General features: G+C 40.6%; 1 protein-coding gene across 3 annotated transcripts in view; it reads left to right on the forward strand.

Moving 5' to 3' along the window:
- The window catches only part of RBMS1 (RNA binding motif, single stranded interacting protein 1), a 272153-nt gene that overhangs the window by 130020 nt on the left and 124105 nt on the right, over nt 1-18028 (forward strand). For 2 of the 3 annotated variants that reach the window (XM_006879366.1, XM_006879367.1), the window contains exon 2: nt 9774-9949. In XM_006879366.1, the coding sequence (XP_006879428.1) occupies nt 9774-9949 (176 nt within the window). Of the gene's footprint in view, nt 1-9773; nt 9950-18028 lie in introns of those variants that run through there. The other variant, XM_006879368.1, reaches the window with a different exon arrangement.

Raw genomic sequence — 18028 nt, forward strand, 5'->3', positions numbered from 1 at the left:
TAATATTTTCAATAATTATTGCTTAATACGAAGAAAGTATATTTTAAAGTAGATCATTTCCACCCTGAGGACTTTGCATTCTCAGCAAGAATTTTGTTACTTAATAAGAAATGCTAAGGGAAGATACAAACTGTCCTGTACATTGACTTTCAAAACAGCTGGAAGGAAGTTGTCAGCACTGGAATCCTAACTCCCTGAGGGTGAGGCAGGAAATCCAGAGGCTGCCAAGGTGTTCTGAACTGTCCTGATAAAAGCGGGGTTTTGCTTCCCTTAGGAAGTGTTGGAGGTTTATTCAGTATATTATGAGAAAAAATGAAAACAAGACTTTGTTCTTGCCCTTTTTACATAGTTTTGTCAGACAGCTGGTTTGGACAGGAAAATTCCTTATTTGGGGCTCAGAAGAAGGAAACCGTGTACTGCACATACTTCATTCTGAATGCTGGGGAGGAACTAATTTACACACCTGAAGTGGGACAGTCTGCTGTGTTCTGTCATTATTTTCTTAGGGTTTATTCCATGTTCATTCTAGGTCCTTGGGGAGCTGTTCCATGGTTCTTTCATAGAAGAAATGGAATAGAATGCATACTTAAGACTAGGGAAGCTCAGATTTTAGGTTGTGTTAGTTTGGAGTTGCTTGTTTGTTTTTTTAAATTCAGGTTGTGATTTTTAATGTAGTTTATTGACCTATCTTTTTTTCTCACCATAATCTATGACTACATAGAGAAATGGCACCACAGCACTGGATTTTGTTGATAACTGTTGCCATGGTGTCACAGAACCCTGTCTTCCTGAGGTCCACCAGTTGAACACCTTGCTCCATTTTGCTGGATATTTGGCAGAGAGATAAGAGTATCCAAGAGCCAGGTGAATTCTGTGTTGATAGCTGGACACTCCCCTTACCTGCTCATTTCGCCTGAAAGGAACTGAGCCACCCAAAGTAGACTTGAATTCAGAAAATCTGATTCCCTATCCTGTAAATTTGTTTTTCCTGCATGCTTTATTTTTATGGAGCTGGAAAGGAGATTTCTCTAGGTTTGTGTTAGCTGGTAGCTATGGCTTTATATTTATTGTCCTGAAACTCTCTCTCTGCCTCAGTAATAAACTGTGCGATAACTTACAACATTATATTCATATGCCAACTTGTTTCTTCCAACTACTTTTCTAGAAGGGCTCTCCCTGGACACCCTACTCCCCTCAAACAGCAAGAAAAACAGGGGGGAAAAACATTGCGAGATCCAGCCAGATTGGCCACTTCACTGGCTTTCATGAAGGTTGATCTTGCTGATAAGGTGGAGGGTCAGAGAAAGAGAGGCAGACCCTTGGCAGGATGGATCAGCATATTGTAACAGTGTGAGGAAGGTGCAGAACAAGGCAAGATTCCCATCTCTTGTTCATGGCATCTAACAATAAACTCTTCCTCCTCCAAGATTCCCATTCCTTTTATTCTCAATCTTGCATGGCTCCTTCAGTCACTCATTCTCTGAAACCTTCCACCTTTGGCCATTCCTCCTTTCATTCCACCTTCCTTATCTTCCCTTTGTTATCTTGGTATTTTTAGAAACCTTACTCCCTTATCACAGGATTATTTGTGATGCAAGTAAGGGTAAATAAAGGTAGGACCCTACCACTAAAGCCTCCTTGTCAAATAACTTCCCAAAGGACTAGTAAGAAATCTTAAAACCCCTGCCTTTAGCACTTCATGATCTTACTAGTTTCTGGTGAATAATTTACATATAATGCCTTCAGGCTGGTATCTTTAAATTGACGTTTATCACTACCCCTCCTTTCTCAAATAATGTTACAAAAGCTAGGAGGAACCAGTACCCCTGTGTTTCTTGACTCCAGATTCTCCATGGGCAGCTTGATGCATCACTGTGTTTCTCAGAATAATTTGTAGAGATAACAGAGTGAATGACCTGGTTTATGTTCATGGTTATTGTTATTAGGAGTGGACTAGGACTCAGAGTTACCCTGTGAACAGCAGATCTCAGTCCGACCCTAGCCTCCATTTTCACCATCTGCCATGCAAGCCCCTTATTATAGACACTTAACTCAGTACAGCCAGTTAAGGTCCAGATTAAGGAAAGATACTTGAATGATAAAGGATCAAGTTGTCATTGAAGAAAAATTTTATTTCAGGGATTACACGTTCGAGGTAAGATACATCTACTGTGGACTATCCGTACTTGTTTACTCTGTCTTACCCCTCTTATCCCTGAGTGTGACATCAGGATTGGAGAAAGGATCATCCACAACTTAAGTTATGCACACATGATAAAACCTTGCTTGCTGTCCATTAGGATCTGAAGGACCTGCTAAAGAGAATCAAAGACTGAAGCTTTCAACATGCATTTCATCTCAGCATCAAGAAAACAAAACATCATGATAGATGGATAAGATTGAAATTGCCAACACTTTTACCTTGCTTGTTCCCATAGTCAATACCCTTGGTACCAATAGTTAGTTAGGAGATTGGAAGATAGTGGGAAAATCTCCTGTCAGGGATCTCTCCAAAATCCCAAAGAACAGTGATGTCAGTTCAAAGACACCTGATTCAAGCCACAGTCATTGTAATCCCCTGCTGTGTATCTGAGAGCCTGACAAAGAATAAGGATGAAAGAAGAATCTGCATTTGAGTGTGGTGCTGGAGAAGAATGTGGAGTATCCCATGGACTGCCAAAAAAACCCCACCAAATAGATAATGTGCAACCAGATTGCTCCTTGGAGCCAAACGTGTTGAAGCTTCATCTCACATATTTTGGACATGTTGTTAGGAGAGACTGTTTAATGGAAAGGAACATCATGCCTGCAAAGGTAGAGGGTCAGTGATGGAGAGGAAGACCCCCAGTGAGATGGATTGATAGTGTTTGCAGCAACTAAGATAATTCCAGGATGAGAAAGATACCAAGGATGAATGATGAAGAGATTAAGATTGTGAACAGCTTCAGTTTGCTTGGCTCCACAATCAGCAATCTTGGCACCAGCATTCAGGAAATTAAAAGATGTATTGCATTGCGAAAGTATGCTGTTAGAGGCCTCTCCAGAGTACTGAAGGGCAATGATGTCAGTCTGGAGACTAAGGTGCACCTGATACATGCCATGGTTTTTGCAATACTTGGTATGCATCAGATAGCTGGACAATGACTAGGGAAGATAGAGAATTGATGCCTTTGAGTTGTGTTGTTGAAGAGTCTTGAATATAACATGAACTGTTAAGAGAACAAACAGGTTCGTCCTGGAGAGGGTTAAACCAGGCTACTCCTTGGAGGCAGGGACTCTGAAGCTTCATCTGACGTACTTTGGACATACTGCAAGGCAGGACCAGTCGTTGGAGGTCGATGTCATGCTTGGGAGGGTAGAGGGACAGTGCAGGAGAGGAAGACTTTTGAGATGGATTGTGTCAGAGACAATGAGATTGGCTTAGGATAGGGCAGGGTTCAGAGCTGTTGTACATAAGGTTGCTGTGAGTTGCTGGTAACTTCATGGCACACAACACAACAGCAGCAACTGGAAACCTTGCTTTAAATGTTTTTCTTTAATCTGAAGCCCAAGAAACTGATGTTTTATTATGGATTTGAGTAAAGAGATTGTGATATGGAGGCTCCAGCTTTACATGCAAGGTGATGATAGATATCTTGGAGAATTATGAACTAATTATGATTTCTACGGGAAAATTGTACTTTTGTATTCCATTAGAATAGGTAATGTTAATGGAGCACTCTTTTTTGACAAGCTAAATCTAACAGGATGTAGTGAATAATCTGTTCCCCAGTGTTGCAGTCCTAGAGGATGCAAAATTTGTTTCTAAACAAAACAATGTGATGATCTGAAAACTAGTGTCATAAACTAATTAGTTGTGTGATTTTTAGATTTGAGATTCTAATATCAAATAGGATTTACTGATATTTGGTGTTCGCTCCTGTAGTATGAATCTGTATGAGTTGTGAAGGGACACTGTTACTCTTCATCAATATCAGTGATTTTAACATCCAGTCTGCGAGAAGTTCTTCCTTGACCTCCTCCTAGGAACTTGTGCTTTCTGGCCAGTTATTTAGCTCTCACTAAATGATCAGCTGTGCTTTGTGAGCTTGCTTTGTGGGCTTCCCATCTCTCTGCCTCATCCACTTCAGATGAGTAAGAGTATGTCTCTGTGTAGAACGCCCTGATTTTACACGGTGCTTAGCATACTGCTGGCCTGCTGAGGAGGAGGTGCACTGCCATGTGGTTCGAATCCTCCAGTTGCTTTATAAAAGAAAGTTGGGTTCCCCTTCTGTGCAGTTTTACAGCCTCTGAAAACATTAGAGGGTGAGTACATTCCAATTCAAGGCATATAACAGCAGCCACCCTTGAAACCTTGTATTTCTAGGTGAAAATGATGCTGCTCCGTAACTTTACCTCTGTGCTCAGGAAAAACCATAGCAATGGTAGTTGTTTGGTTTGGTTTCTGGGATAAAGAGTTTCTGTGTTATAAAATCCCTGTTGAATGGGATGATTAGGGGGTATGTATTTCTGTAGGAGAGTTGATAATGACACTTCTTTAAGGATGGTAACCTTAGGAACATTTTGAGGAAATTAAAAAAAAACAAAACCCAACAAAAACCAACATCCCCTTGTGCTAGAATTCTTGGAGAAGTTACTGAAAAGTCATGAGAGAGTGTTGTTAGGTGGAGTGGAGTCACCTCCCACTCTTGGCAAGCCTGTGTGTAAGGGAATGAGATGTTGCCTGAACTGCCCTCATTGATGAGCGTGGACATGTTGGAGCCCTTGGCTGGGGCTATAGTATCACTTCGTCTCCCTGAGGGTTTTCTGCATCACCACCACCTCCCTACTCCACCAGCTCTGATTTGTTTTTTTTTCTGGCAATTAGTCTTTCCTCATGACTCTTCCAGAGAAACCTTAAATTTAGAGGAAGGAAAGGGAAGGATGGTTTCAGCAATATAAGATTGGTTAGGACACAGTAGAATTCCTAATAACAGATCTGTCTTTGTTACTTCTGCATAGAAACTGACAACAATGTCCATGACTACTCGCTCATGCAGGAAGTACACAGAGGACCTGCGAATACTTAACACTGCTCTTGGCACCAGCTCATAGCTGAGCCTCCATTGGGTTTCTGAGATTGTAAATAGCCCAGGAGGAGAGGGCCTCCCTTTTTTTCCATGGACCTACTCATGGTTTGGAATCACTAGGGAGGTGTGCCCTCTTCGGTTTGCAGTGCAGTTTTCTCTATATTTTGCCATCACACAATTTTCCGCCACAGATTTTTATTTATTTTTACCAATATTGACGTGCAAATTAAACTTAAATAAATGATGTAGGAAAATTGAGTTAGCTCTTTACCTCCTCTTGGATAGGTAAGAGGGAGCTCTTGTGTGTTGTGCTGCTAGTAACTAACCCCATGGTGCCTCTGTGCTTTTTCAGTCCACCAGGGCTCTGCAGAAGACAGGCAGACCATCTTCTCCCGCGCAATTACAGGCTCCAGGCACTTGCTGGAGTGACAGGTGTGGGCCACTTCTGACTCAACCACAATGTGGAATGGGGACAGGAAAGAATGTAGCTTTGCTTACCTGCTTAAAACAGTGAAATAAGTCCAGAGAAGACTAAGAGTGAGATGGTTGAGTTGTTGTGAAATGAGTGTCTACTCACCACAGTTCTAATTTGATTATCTGTGTGTGAAAATAGCTAAGAGGCCTTGGCTAGTTCACAGAATTCTAACCTCATCCAGGAGATCTTGGTTTCGTTCCCATCCCCTGTTCCCCTTGAGACTGTTCTGCCTGGAGGCCAGAGTGCTGCCATGATGCAGAACAAGCTTCAATGGAGCTTTTAGAAGATGAATTAGGAGTAAAGGCCCCTGTGAAACAAATGGTCCAGTCTGTATGGGTCTGATTGAGACCTGGGCAGCTCGGTTCTGCATATGCCAGCAACAAAATAACTATTTGATCTGTAGGAGGCTCTTACCAAATTTCAAGATGGCTTAAGGGTTTGAGAGGCAAAATGTAGAAGAGCAACCAGTGGAGCCTCAAGACTAGGGTAATAAGTTCTTTTTGATATTTAAGGTTGCTGGTGGTGCTGTCCTGCTTCATAGTCTACATACAAAGTGTAAGTGCTCTAAATTTATGGGAGTTCTAAAGCTGTAGTGAAAGACGTCATTGTTTGTGTTTCAGTGGAAGAGTGAGGAGTCTCTTTTCTGTTTGAAGGTGGGCCTTCCTAAAATGCTGATTCTGCAACAGTAAATGTGAGCATGGCAGAGACTGGGAGGCTAGTGTGGCATAGAGAAAGGTGTTGATTTTTGTTCATATAAGGTTATTATGGTTATAAACAACTTGCCAGCCTCTAACGACTATGACTTTCAGCTATAATATGCTGCCCCTTTCAAGAGTTGTTTGCAAAATTTCACCTTTAATGAGAAGGTTTATGCAGTCGAATCCTGCTTTCAAGCAAACAAAACCAAATCACCCAAGCTCATTGTGCTCATTAAATGAAATTACAGGTACCTTTGACTCTGTTAAGTATTACATTATCAGAGAAGCATAAATTTGGTTATTAGATTAAAAAAAGATGCATAATAGAACATGTGTTCAGTCTTTTCAGCAATTCCTTTTTCCCCCCCTATTATGTGAATGGGAAAAAAAAAAATTCTGGTGTACTTTTTTTTTTTTGGTAGCAGTAAATAAAACATTGACAACCTAGAACGCTTCAGTTCCCGTCTTAAAGTGTCTTCTGGCCGCTCTGAAAAGTAGTTGGTACTAGGTAAAAAAAGCCAGCTCTGGTGGCTTAGCGGTAAAGGAGCCATCCAAGACCAGGTGCTTCACATGCATCTGCTGCTCTTTGAAAGAAAGATAGTCAATCTCCCCTGTGATTTACAGCCTCTGAAAACTCCCTGGAGGGTCAGAGTGAGTCAGTTCTGACTCTGACACCTAACAACCACAACACTAGAATTAAGTGTGATTTAAACTATCTTCTGTAGGAGTCAACAAAGGCCATTGGTCCTCGGAGGGTTCTTTCAGGATCCCTTCTCCCACTTGAGGGTCCTGAGCGCTAGCAGATTTTTTTTTCTCCCAAAGAGCAGACTAGAGAGGAAATGGAGAGAAACAGGAACTGTATACACACCCAGGTTACTTTACAAAAGGGGAAAATGGTATGGTAATGAATGCAGAAGCCTGTCAGGCATATCAAATTAGTTATGTAAATTCTGGTATTTATGTTCTAGTTCAGCTTCTTTGGCCAACAAGAAATGCATAAATAAAAACAGACTATGTCGTGTCCAGATAAGTAATACCCTCTTAGGTTCTTTGTAATTGTGCAAGAGCATATGCCGCATGGCCTTTTCTGCCCTGGACAAAGGCAGAGGTTAGGGTTAGAGGCAATCAAGAATTAGAATGTAGCCCTAACGTTTGCTGGCTCCTTGCCTCTTACTGGTACAGTGCCACTCAGAGTTGTGGCCATGAGGGTGGACATGGCCCGGATCCACTGTCTTCAGACTTCTCTAGAGTCTTTCCCCAGTTGACGCTGTTTCGTTCATATACCCAATATGCTCCGTCCTTGGGTGAATAACAGTGTCATTATGTGAGGGCTGGTTTCTCAATCAGTCATCAAAATGATTTGGAAAAATCCCCCAAACAGCCTTGTTCTGACTGTAGCTACAAGTTCTCTGACTAAATCAAATACCGTGGACAGGAGGCCAGATGTATGTGTGTGTTACTTCCCAGCACCTCTATTCTTTGCTGATTTGGGAAAGGACTAGGTGATTGTGTTGGCTTGAGTGACTTCAGAGAAGGATCACTAGCCTTGACATGGCTGGAGTCTGGGTGTCACCTGTGGCAGAGAAGACACAGCTTTGGTGGAAAGGATCTCAACCCAGATGCGTGTTACAGATAGAGATCAAATAGATTGAGGTGGGATGTGATCTCAGGAACTTCAGATTTTTAGATTTAGCACTCCTACTGTTCCGTGTTCAAATTCTGCCTCCAGGAAATAACATTTTCTGTAGGAACTGTTGTTGACCGTTCTTGCTTGCTATTCTCCCTCTGAAAGTGTGGTTTCACATGATAAAGACACCTTTGGACTGGGATGAAATCAAAGCAAAAATACTGGACTTTGGGAATAAAGATTTGCATAGTTGAGAACCAGATGAAATGAGTATGTGTCTAGATTAATGGGGATTCTCACTGAATTGGGGGACTGTGGAATTAGGATGATTGTGGAAGAAACTGAGTACGGAGCCAGGAATCAATGGTGGAAAGTTGATTTGGCTGACAGGCTAAGGGAGGTTACATTTATTGCAAGACGCCTTATATGTGTTGCAAGGCACTTAATTCTGTCTTGTTATTTATTGTTCAGTCCTGCTGAGTTGTTTCCAACTTTTAGAGTCTTCTTGAATAGCAGAATGAAACCACCCAATCTGGTACTGTTTTCACAGCATTGCTGTCCGGGGCCCAGGGTTGAAGCCTTTTGCCAGTCCATCTTGTGGAGAGTCTGTGCCTAGAGTTTTTATTTATTTATGTATTTATTTTGCTTGTGGTAATTAATTAACTCAAACTACAAAGTCTGAAATTCTTGCTGAACATTAAGTGACTATAGTGTGTATTCAGACTGTTAGACAATATCTGACATACTGAGGGTTAGCGTATGTATTGTTTAGTTTTGTGGTGAAAATCTCTTGTGCTGTGTGTTTGCTGAGCATTTTTACCAGGAGTAACGCTGAGCCTTCTAACTTCCTGTAAGAGTCACGTGTATGGCATGGGTCAGAGCGCTGGGGTTTCTTTAGGTTGGCTAACAGAATTCTCTGGTGTGAATACAATTTCAGACATTCTTCCTAGGTGGCTGGTGCCTATAAAACCACCCTGAGTCCTTGGTTGCATGGTTTACAAAACTTGTATTGGTTGCTGCTAAGCCTGGGACAGTTTCCAACTGCTGCACAGTTCTCACAGGGGTTAAATTTCACAAGGTTAGCCAAAGTGAAAGGCAGCGTGCCCGTGAATCTTCTCCAGATGTCTCAATGAAGCCATATGCCTGTTACAGAACTAGGTGAAGTTTTTCCCTGATGGAGGGACTGAGTTGAGTTCTATTTGCCTTGTAATTGAAAAATATTTCTTTCCAAGAGTCATCTTAATCATCAGCTACTCTCAAGCATTCTTCAGAATTTGAAATCCTTTTCAAAAGTCTAGTGCTAGTGATTTCTAAATTACTTTATATTAAAATATTAGCCATCACCTTTGTGCAAGTCAGTTTTGAATCTAGGATGATATATTCCTTGAGCTGTATACCTAGATCAGTCTTAGATAAACTTAGCCATGTTTAAGACACATAGAATTTTCTACTGCATAAAATGTCAATTCTGTAATGTCTAGAAAATGTTAAAGGAAAGGACTATTAGTAGAATGCATGGTGGTTTGTTAATGTGTCTATTAAAGTTTGTACATCAAAGTAGCTTATGTTAAAATTATCTGCATTAAATCTTGGTAACTCTCTTGTATTTTGGAGGTGGTGCTCCTTAGAGGCGAGGATGGTAAAACTTCGTCGTGTATACTTTGGGCATGTTGGGGGAAGGCATCATGTGGGAAAGGTGGGGAATCAGAGAAAGAGGAAGACCCTCAACTGGATGGATTGACAGAGTGGCAGTGGCAGTGGGCTTGATAAAGAGATTGTGCTAATGGCACAGGATAGGGCAGTGTTCAGAAAGGTTGTTCACAGGGTGACCAAAACACCAATAAAGTCTTTAAATAGTACTTAAATGTTTCATCCAAGTAACATTCTTGTTTGTTTGTTTTCAGCAGTCTCTAGTCCCGGCTCACCCCATGGCCCCCCCCAGCCCCAGCACCACCAGCAGTAATAACAACAGTAGCAGCAGTAGCAACTCAGGATGGGATCAGCTAAGCAAGACGAACCTTTATATCCGAGGACTGCCTCCCAACACCACAGACCAGGACCTCGTGAAGCTGTGTCAGCCGTAAGTAGTAGTAATTTTGTTTTTAGCTTCTATTTCTTTGTTTTATCAAAATTGCCTGACTTATTGCCAGTGAGTCATAGCCAACTCAGAGCTGAACCTCCATTTTTTAGAGGCTGTAAATCTTGGGAGAGGAGATTGCCCATCTTTCTCCGGTGGAGCTGTTGATGGGTATGAACCCGCAGAGAAGTGCCATCTTTGGGTTAATGGCACAATTCCCTGAGGACTATGCCACCCGTGCACTCATCATAAAGGAATTTTTTAAAACCCCACACAATTGCTTCAAGATAGATTCTCATTCCTCTTGACCCCTTGCGTGGCAGATGGGACCTGTGCTCTGTAGGGTTCTCTGTAACTGACAGTTTTGGAAGCTAGATCACTAGACCTTTCTTTTAAAGCACTACTGAATAGACTACAACTACCCACCTAGGATTTATGAGTTGAGTAGCTGAGTACATTAATCATATGCATCACTCAGAAACGCCAAGAGAGTTCCATTGTAGTTGTTTGTTGCCATTGAGAAATCTCTTGTTAGGAGCCATTGGGTCATCTACATATCCCAGTGAACAACAGATTCAAATTTTGCCCTGTCCTGTGCCATAGAGGAAGATCCCAAGATAGGTTGACATAATGACTGTAACAGTGACCTTGAGAAGTGTAGCAGTAGAACAACTGCGAATTCTACTGCCAACGATTTTCCTTGAACACTTGAGCATCAACTCAGTACCTGTATAACAAGATAAAGTATTATGTTCTCACAATAGAATTTCATTGTTTTGGCATAAGAGAAGCAAAATGTGCATTTTAAAAAAAACAAAACAAAACAAAAGATCACTTCAGGAGTATTAGTACATGAGGGGTCCAGTTTACCTCATGACAACAGTATGATAGTTACCCTCACACATTATCTGAACTTGTCTAGTGCCCTTAGATTCTCCTCAGACTGAATCTTCAAGAGCATCTGTTTGGGGGGCCCAGCTTGCTCACCCCCCAAGCATTTGGTAAGTTGTAACCTTTGAGTCGTGTGAGAAAATGTGTGCATGTACATAAACATCCAAAATTTAATCACACAGTATATGCTAATGTTGTCAGTGAATAGAATATAAATATGCTACTTTGCTGCAATTTAAACTGAGCAGCCACAGTACAAAGTACAGTGCAAACATAATTGTGTAAAGATTAAAAACATCTAAATCCCTTGAGTTATAAATGCCTACAAATATGACACCATCTTTGACTTATCCTAATACAGTAATCATGACCAGGAGGGACCAGTTGTTTGAGAAAGACATCATGCTTGGAAGAATATAGGGACAGCACAGGAGAGGAAGAACCAGGATGAGATGGATTGACTCAGTGACTGGAGAAAGGAGATTAGGTCTGTCAGAGACAGTGAGATTGGCTCAGTATAGGGCAGGGTTCAGAGCTAATATACATAGGGGTCACTGTGAGTCATAGATCACTCTATGGCACATAACAGGAAGACAGTAATACACATCCCTGGAGGTATAGTGTGTTAGATGTTAGACTCCTAACCAGAAGGTTGGTGGTTTGAATCTGCCAGCTGCTCATCTAAGGAATGATGAGCTAGTGTGTACTAATTAAGGTTTACAGCCTTGATGGAGGATGGTCATGAGTCAGAGTAGATCAATGGTGGTGGATTTGTTTTTCGTTTACAACAAGAATAGCTCCTTATGGAAGAATTTTACAACTTCTTAGGTATGTTAAGAATGTTAAACTTTAGATAAACATTTAATTTCTGTTCTAGGTAAAATCTTCTCTCTTCCCCTTGCTTTTTTAAAAGAATAAAACACATTTCAGAACTAACTGGGGCAGTGTTTCCTAACTGGAATTAAAAGTAACATCTGGCCTTCCATAAGGATCTGGTGGTGGTTTTGTCTTGCTCTGTTTTTAGAGAGGAGGCTGGGATGATAGCTGGTTCTGTAGGATCTTGGAGAGCTTTGCAAAACCCATTACTCCTAGCACCCCTTCAGGGCCTTTCTAGTGCTGTCCTTTCTGGGTGTTCTCTTTGCAGTTAGCCCTTGGTGTCTAGGGCACTGAAATAATGCCAGGTCTTAGGGACTGCTCACAAGGCAAGGTTTTTCATGCCTAGCCCGGGGCAGAAGGAACTTTGCCAAGCGTGCCTTACCCTCTTGCAGCTGTTCAAGACCACAAATAAGCCTTTGCTCTCTTGTCTGCTGCTGGCCTTTCACTGGCGTCTCCTTATGCATTTGTAGCATAATTACAGGTAGATAGAGCGCCATAAAGTCTAAGAAGCTAAAAACAAAGTTTTGGAGAAAACAAAAGAATGAAGCTAACTTTGAAATTCTTGAGGCATAAGAAAAAAGAGGAGAATTCCAAAAGACTGTTCTTCACTTGGTTTTGAATTATCCAAAGTGAGATTTTTACATCAAGGAGAGTGAAAAACTATAAAATAGTATGAAATGCTATGATTCATATACAGTAAATATATAGATGAAGTACTGGGTCAGTACATTTTTATTGAGTCAAATCATATTCCAAACGCATTTTGTCATTTTCCCTCCAGATTTAATTTCTTTTGTTGTCTGATGTGTGGCTTTCCTTCACGTATGTAAACATTGCTCTATTTCTTATTACCAAACCAGCAAGAACTGATGCTGTCGGTCTTCACTGTCATTTTCAGAGAAGGGCTCTGGCAAAATGCCAAGTTTGCTATTTCAATGATAGTTTTCTTGATATATATCAGAGAGAGTTGAGACATAACAGTAATTTTAAAAGTGTTGTCTTGTATTCATCCTTTTGTTAAACTCAGGGCCTCTAATAGATAACAGATTTGACTTCGTGACATTTTTTGTCTTAGTCTGTAGAGAGAGTAAGCTCTGACCTCTCTCATGGTTCAAATCTACAGGCTGCTCATTGGGAGAAAAGATGAATAGTCTCTTCCCATGGGATTTACAGCCTTGGAAACTCAACGGAGGGCCAGTTATAAGTTAGTACCGACACAATAGAAATGAGTAGAGAGAGAAATACACCCCCCCCACACACACACACACACAAAATACCTGTTCTGGACTTACTTCCAATAAAGACTAACTAGTTATTGATTAGAAGTGATGAGAACTTTCTGCTATAATGAATCATCCTTGTGTTTAAAAACCTAATGGACAGAGTTAAGAGAGTTTAGCAAAGCAGATATCAAAACCTTCTCCTAATTCTAAACCGGAAAAGGATTTTCAGAACTATTTAACACTAGTTAATGATGAGAACATGTTGAGGAGAACAGCAATTGAAGCAAGTAATTTGTTGTTTGGAGCTTAAATATTTTTACAGGTTATCTAAAGAAAAATATGGGAGGTAAATACTCAAGAGTGTTTATGTGTCACTCCCTCCCTTCCAGGTAGTTTTCCCAGATTGTAAATTACAGGGAAGGAGATTGCCCACCTTTCTCCTGCAGAGTCACTGGTGAAGTTGAGCCACTAGAAGGCGCCACCTTTGGGCTAACAGGGCAGCTCCCTCCACACTGTGCCACTAGCACTCCTTCAAGAATGTTGTTTGTTGTTTGATATCATCATCAACCAAGATTCATAGGGACCATATTAACAACCAGTCTTGCCCTGTCCTGCACCATCCTAACTGTCTTCTGATATGTGAGTCCCTTGTTACTGTTGTTGAGGATTTCCTTCCTTTCTTTGACCCTCCACCTTTCCTCACAGGCTCTTTTTTCCCAAGGATTAGCCCCTCCTGATAGCATGACCCAAGAATGTGAGATGAAGTTTCACAAGAATGTTTATGTTAGGGACCAGTTTTATACAAATAGTACTTGAAGGCAAAAATGACATGGAGGTAGTAAAAACTGGAGCGAAAAACAAAAATTTTAAAGTTATTTGGATTAATACTGTAAGTGGCAAGTGACTTGATGGCACATAACAACGACGACAGTGTTTATATTAAAATACATAGCTGTAATAATGGTGGACGACATGACAGTGGAAAAAAGAAGATGTTGGGTTATTAACAGAAATGGTAGTGGAACCAAGCCAAAGGTGGAAGATTTTAATCTGCAGCTCTCAGGCCTGGTTTTAATTGTTCTTGATCAAACATTCTTCTGAGTGGTATAGCACTGGTCTGTCCATTTGCTGCACCAGAGGTAACTCATGGTTGCTGTGAAGCTGAACACTGTGACACTGATGGTGTCAAATGCGATAATGGTTACCCATGGTGGACAGTGTTTGGTGGAGCTCCCCAATTAAAACAAGCTTGGAAGCAGGAGTGGCGTCCACTTCTGAAATAGCTTGCCTCCAGAAACTATATGACCGTGGAGAAACAGTGAAAACTGTACAAGTGTTCAGATCTTTTGTTCATAGCGTTGCTGTGAGTCATCAATAACTCAGTGTCACCTCACAGCAACAACAGTGAAAAAGCAGAGGAAGATTAACACTGGGCTAAGTAAACATGTGCAGATGAGAGGGCGGGCAGGTATCATCTTACAGTGTTAGGGAAGCTGAAAGACAAGATGGCAGCAGTTAACAGTGATGATGGTAATGTGATGTGAATGGAAGACACATTCTGTACAGTCACTTAACTGAAACTGGGAAGCTCTAGTTGATTCATAAAATGTGAATTGTGTATGAAAAATCATCTTGAAAACTTCAGCTGTACTAGATTGCTACAGCATTCATTGCTCCCCATTTCTAAAAAGTTAACTCCTCAAGAAAACTTCAGCACAGTTAATGAGCATGTTAAAGAATTGGAATAATCTGGTTAACCAGAGAATTCCTCTCATTCTTCTGTTGTTTCTCAGGCATTACTAAATCTCCTCTGGTCCAAAAATCATCCCAAACTAATAACTCTCTTGACTGTCCTGTTGTCTTATTTTTCTCAGACAAATTTCTGAGAAGAGTTCCTACACAAGTGAGTTGAGAACTCTCATTGCTTCCATTTTCTTGGCACCTTTCCCTTTTGTGTTTTGTCTCAAGTGTTCATCTGAAACTGTTCTGGCATCTTCCATTTTTCTTTAGTTTTTCTAGCCCTTTCCCACTCTTATCTACCTCCTTAATTCTTCATCCTTTGAGGTTTATTTTTCTTAGTTGATTTCACTAAAGAGCCATTTTGTCAAAGAGTTATCTTCAGTTGTTAATAATTTTCTGCCAGTTTCCATTAGAATAATCTGTTAATACCTCACATCACCTTCTCCTCCACATTTGCCAGGATCTACTCTTCTAAGTTTGGGACAATATTTGACAATTCCTTCCTTCTTTTTCTGCTGTCCTTTTAGCCATCAGTTCCTGTAAATTCTTTGGCACTTTTTCTTCTCTCTGCTAGAAAAATTGAGTGATCCATCCTCTTCTGCATGGTGGTAAAAGTGGGAACCATTTGTTCATATTGTTGTTTCATCTTAGAGAACCCCCTCCCAATTCTTCAAGTCTAAGTTCTTGCTTGTTACCCTAAGGCATTGATAACTCTCCTCATGTCATTTTATATTTCACCCCTTCACATAGCATCTTATGTTAAGGCAGACCTATTTCTTAATATGTCTCCTATAATATTTAGTTGTGTGTTCACTGTAGTGTATAATGCTAACAGTATATCCATAGACCTCTCAACTAAATTATTAAATCATTGTGTTTAAGGTTGCCAGATTCCCAGAGGGTCTGCCACAGTGTTGGGTGAATACCTAATTCTCAGTGAATAATCTGTAAATTACATCAAAGAAAAGCATTATTTGGGTTATAGACAGGCTTAAGTAAAAGACTATGTAAGCAACCATATTGATTATCTGGAATATGGTTATCACTGAATAAGTTACAGTACTTCTGTGTCTTTAATCCTCAGACTCCAACTACAATAATAAATATAAATCCAATATACAAATACATTTACAAATAAGGAGAAAAACTTCAAATTCTGATGTTGAAAGTTGGGAAAGCTGAGGAAATGGCTTTTGTTAACATAACCTCCAACCTCCTCTCCCTAGAGGCCCTTTTTCTTGGTACTTACAGAAGCAAGAGTCACCCGCATTGACCCACTCTTGTTTTATTTTCTATCATAATAAGCACTACTGAATGTAAAAGAACCATAATGTCCAAACTTTTTAAAAAAAAGATTTAAAACAGCATGTGGATGTATGGTTTTGGTCCATACCCTTCCTAGTTATATTAAGAGCCCGTATCAAAGTAATGTGGTACTTACATCATCTGAAAGTAACTTAGACTTATCAGCAAATTATTTTACAGGATTGAATAGTGTGTTGATCTTACAAATCTAAAAAAAATGGAAAGAGGAAAACAGGATGAGTCAACAGAGGCAGACATAAGCAGCCAACCATAATTTAAGACAGAATAAAGGAAATACTATAATCAGAGCAAATCTGTGTGAAAAGGCAGAGTGAGGCATTGTTAGCCTTGATGTGTAGGGATTGGGGTAGTTTTGGAGAGGAGTTGTTATCTTAGTCTAAAGGATAAGGGTGTTTGCATGAGGGTTGTAATCGGGTTTCCCAGGTCTCAGGAAGAGCCTAAGAAGTACGTGAGAGAACAGCTTTTGGTGCATAGCTGGAATTGGACATGAGGTAAGTTAGCCAGAGCCCTGGTGTCCAGAGGAGAGTGTGGGTGTAGGGGAAAATGAGGCTAGGAATGCAGTTGGGAGAACATATGGTTGGCACTTTAAATAATAAGCTAACATTTGAAGTTGCAACCAGAGTCCTCTTTAGAGGCTGAGATGGTGAAACTTCCATCTCATTTACATTGAGCATATTTTCAGGAGGAACTAGTTCTTAGAGACATGATGGAAAGGTAGAAAAAGAAAACTCAGTGACGTGGATTGGCAAGGTGGCTACCACAGTGGGCTGAATGTGACAGGAAATAGAGAGGATGGTGCAGGATAGGGCAAGGTGCAGATCTGTTCACAGGGTCACGGCGAATCATAGTCAGTGTTAAGGCACCTAACAACAGTTACGATCAGCACAGTTAGCCTTTGTTTAATAGGGATTCAGTCCTTGGGTGGAAGAGTAGGATAGTTCAGTCTTTTGTTCCTCCTTGAATAGTGATAATGACACAAGTAGGAAGGCTGGCTTGGAGAAGGAGAACCCCTTTAGGTGTGAGATCATGAAGGACTCGACCCAGGATGATAGGAAATGGGAACCGAGACTGCAGACTTGAGGTGTGATTAGCCTTCAAATAAGTGCAACTACCAAAAGGACTTACTTTTTAAGCTCTGAGGAAAAGGAACATCTGAGCTGCATGAGCTGAGAGATTGCACCAGCCAGGCGCCAGCTCTTAGTGGAGTGGCTCCCTCCTAGACCCTGGTCCATTGACCCCTCTTCCCCAGAGGTACCTGTGCTTTTTTCCAAGTTGTCCATACCTCAAGCCCAGTGACTTTGAAACCACTAGTTTACCTACTGAACCCTGAGTTGGTTTTTCTGTTTGTTTGTTTTGGTTAATTTTAAAATGTACATTTTATTCTTAGCTCAATTTTATACATAAGTGATGAAAAAATTATTTTCATAGTTGTTGTTGTTAAGTGCCATCAAGTCAAGCAAGACTCATAGCAACCCCGTGAACAAAAGACCTGAACCCTGTTCTATAATTATCATCGTTTCTCTAAGTTCATAGAGTTTCCAGAGACATGTTGTTTAGGAAATGGATGCCACTCCTGCTTCCAAGTGAACCCTGATTTTTAAAGAATTTTCTAAGTTCTTCTGATTGTCATTTTTAAAAAGTACAACTACTGGGAAAACTTGACAATTTAAACGGTTATATTCTCTTTTTATATCTCTGTACCACAAAATTTCATAAGCAATCTTACCTACTGAATGTTATTGTTTCTTTGCCCTGGCATAAAGTGATCATTTTTATTCCAAGATGGTTTCCCTGTTTTTAGGAGAAATTAAAAAGTGAAAGCTGTTTTTCTCATCAGGAACATCATTCACATAATTTATGTTGTTGTTGTTATGTGCCGTCGAGTCGTTTTCGACTCATAGCGACCCTATGCACAACAGCCCTAAACCTTGCTCTATCCTGGCAGTCCATGGTACATTCAGTACTCTTCTCCAGCACCACAGCTCAAAAGCATCCACTCTCCTTCTGTCCTCCTTAGTCATTGTCC

Source organism: Elephantulus edwardii, unplaced genomic scaffold (assembly GCF_000299155.1).
Source record: "Elephantulus edwardii isolate Elephantulus edwardi_28Jun2011 unplaced genomic scaffold, EleEdw1.0 scaffold00003, whole genome shotgun sequence".
NCBI lineage: Eukaryota > Metazoa > Chordata > Mammalia > Macroscelidea > Macroscelididae > Elephantulus > Elephantulus edwardii.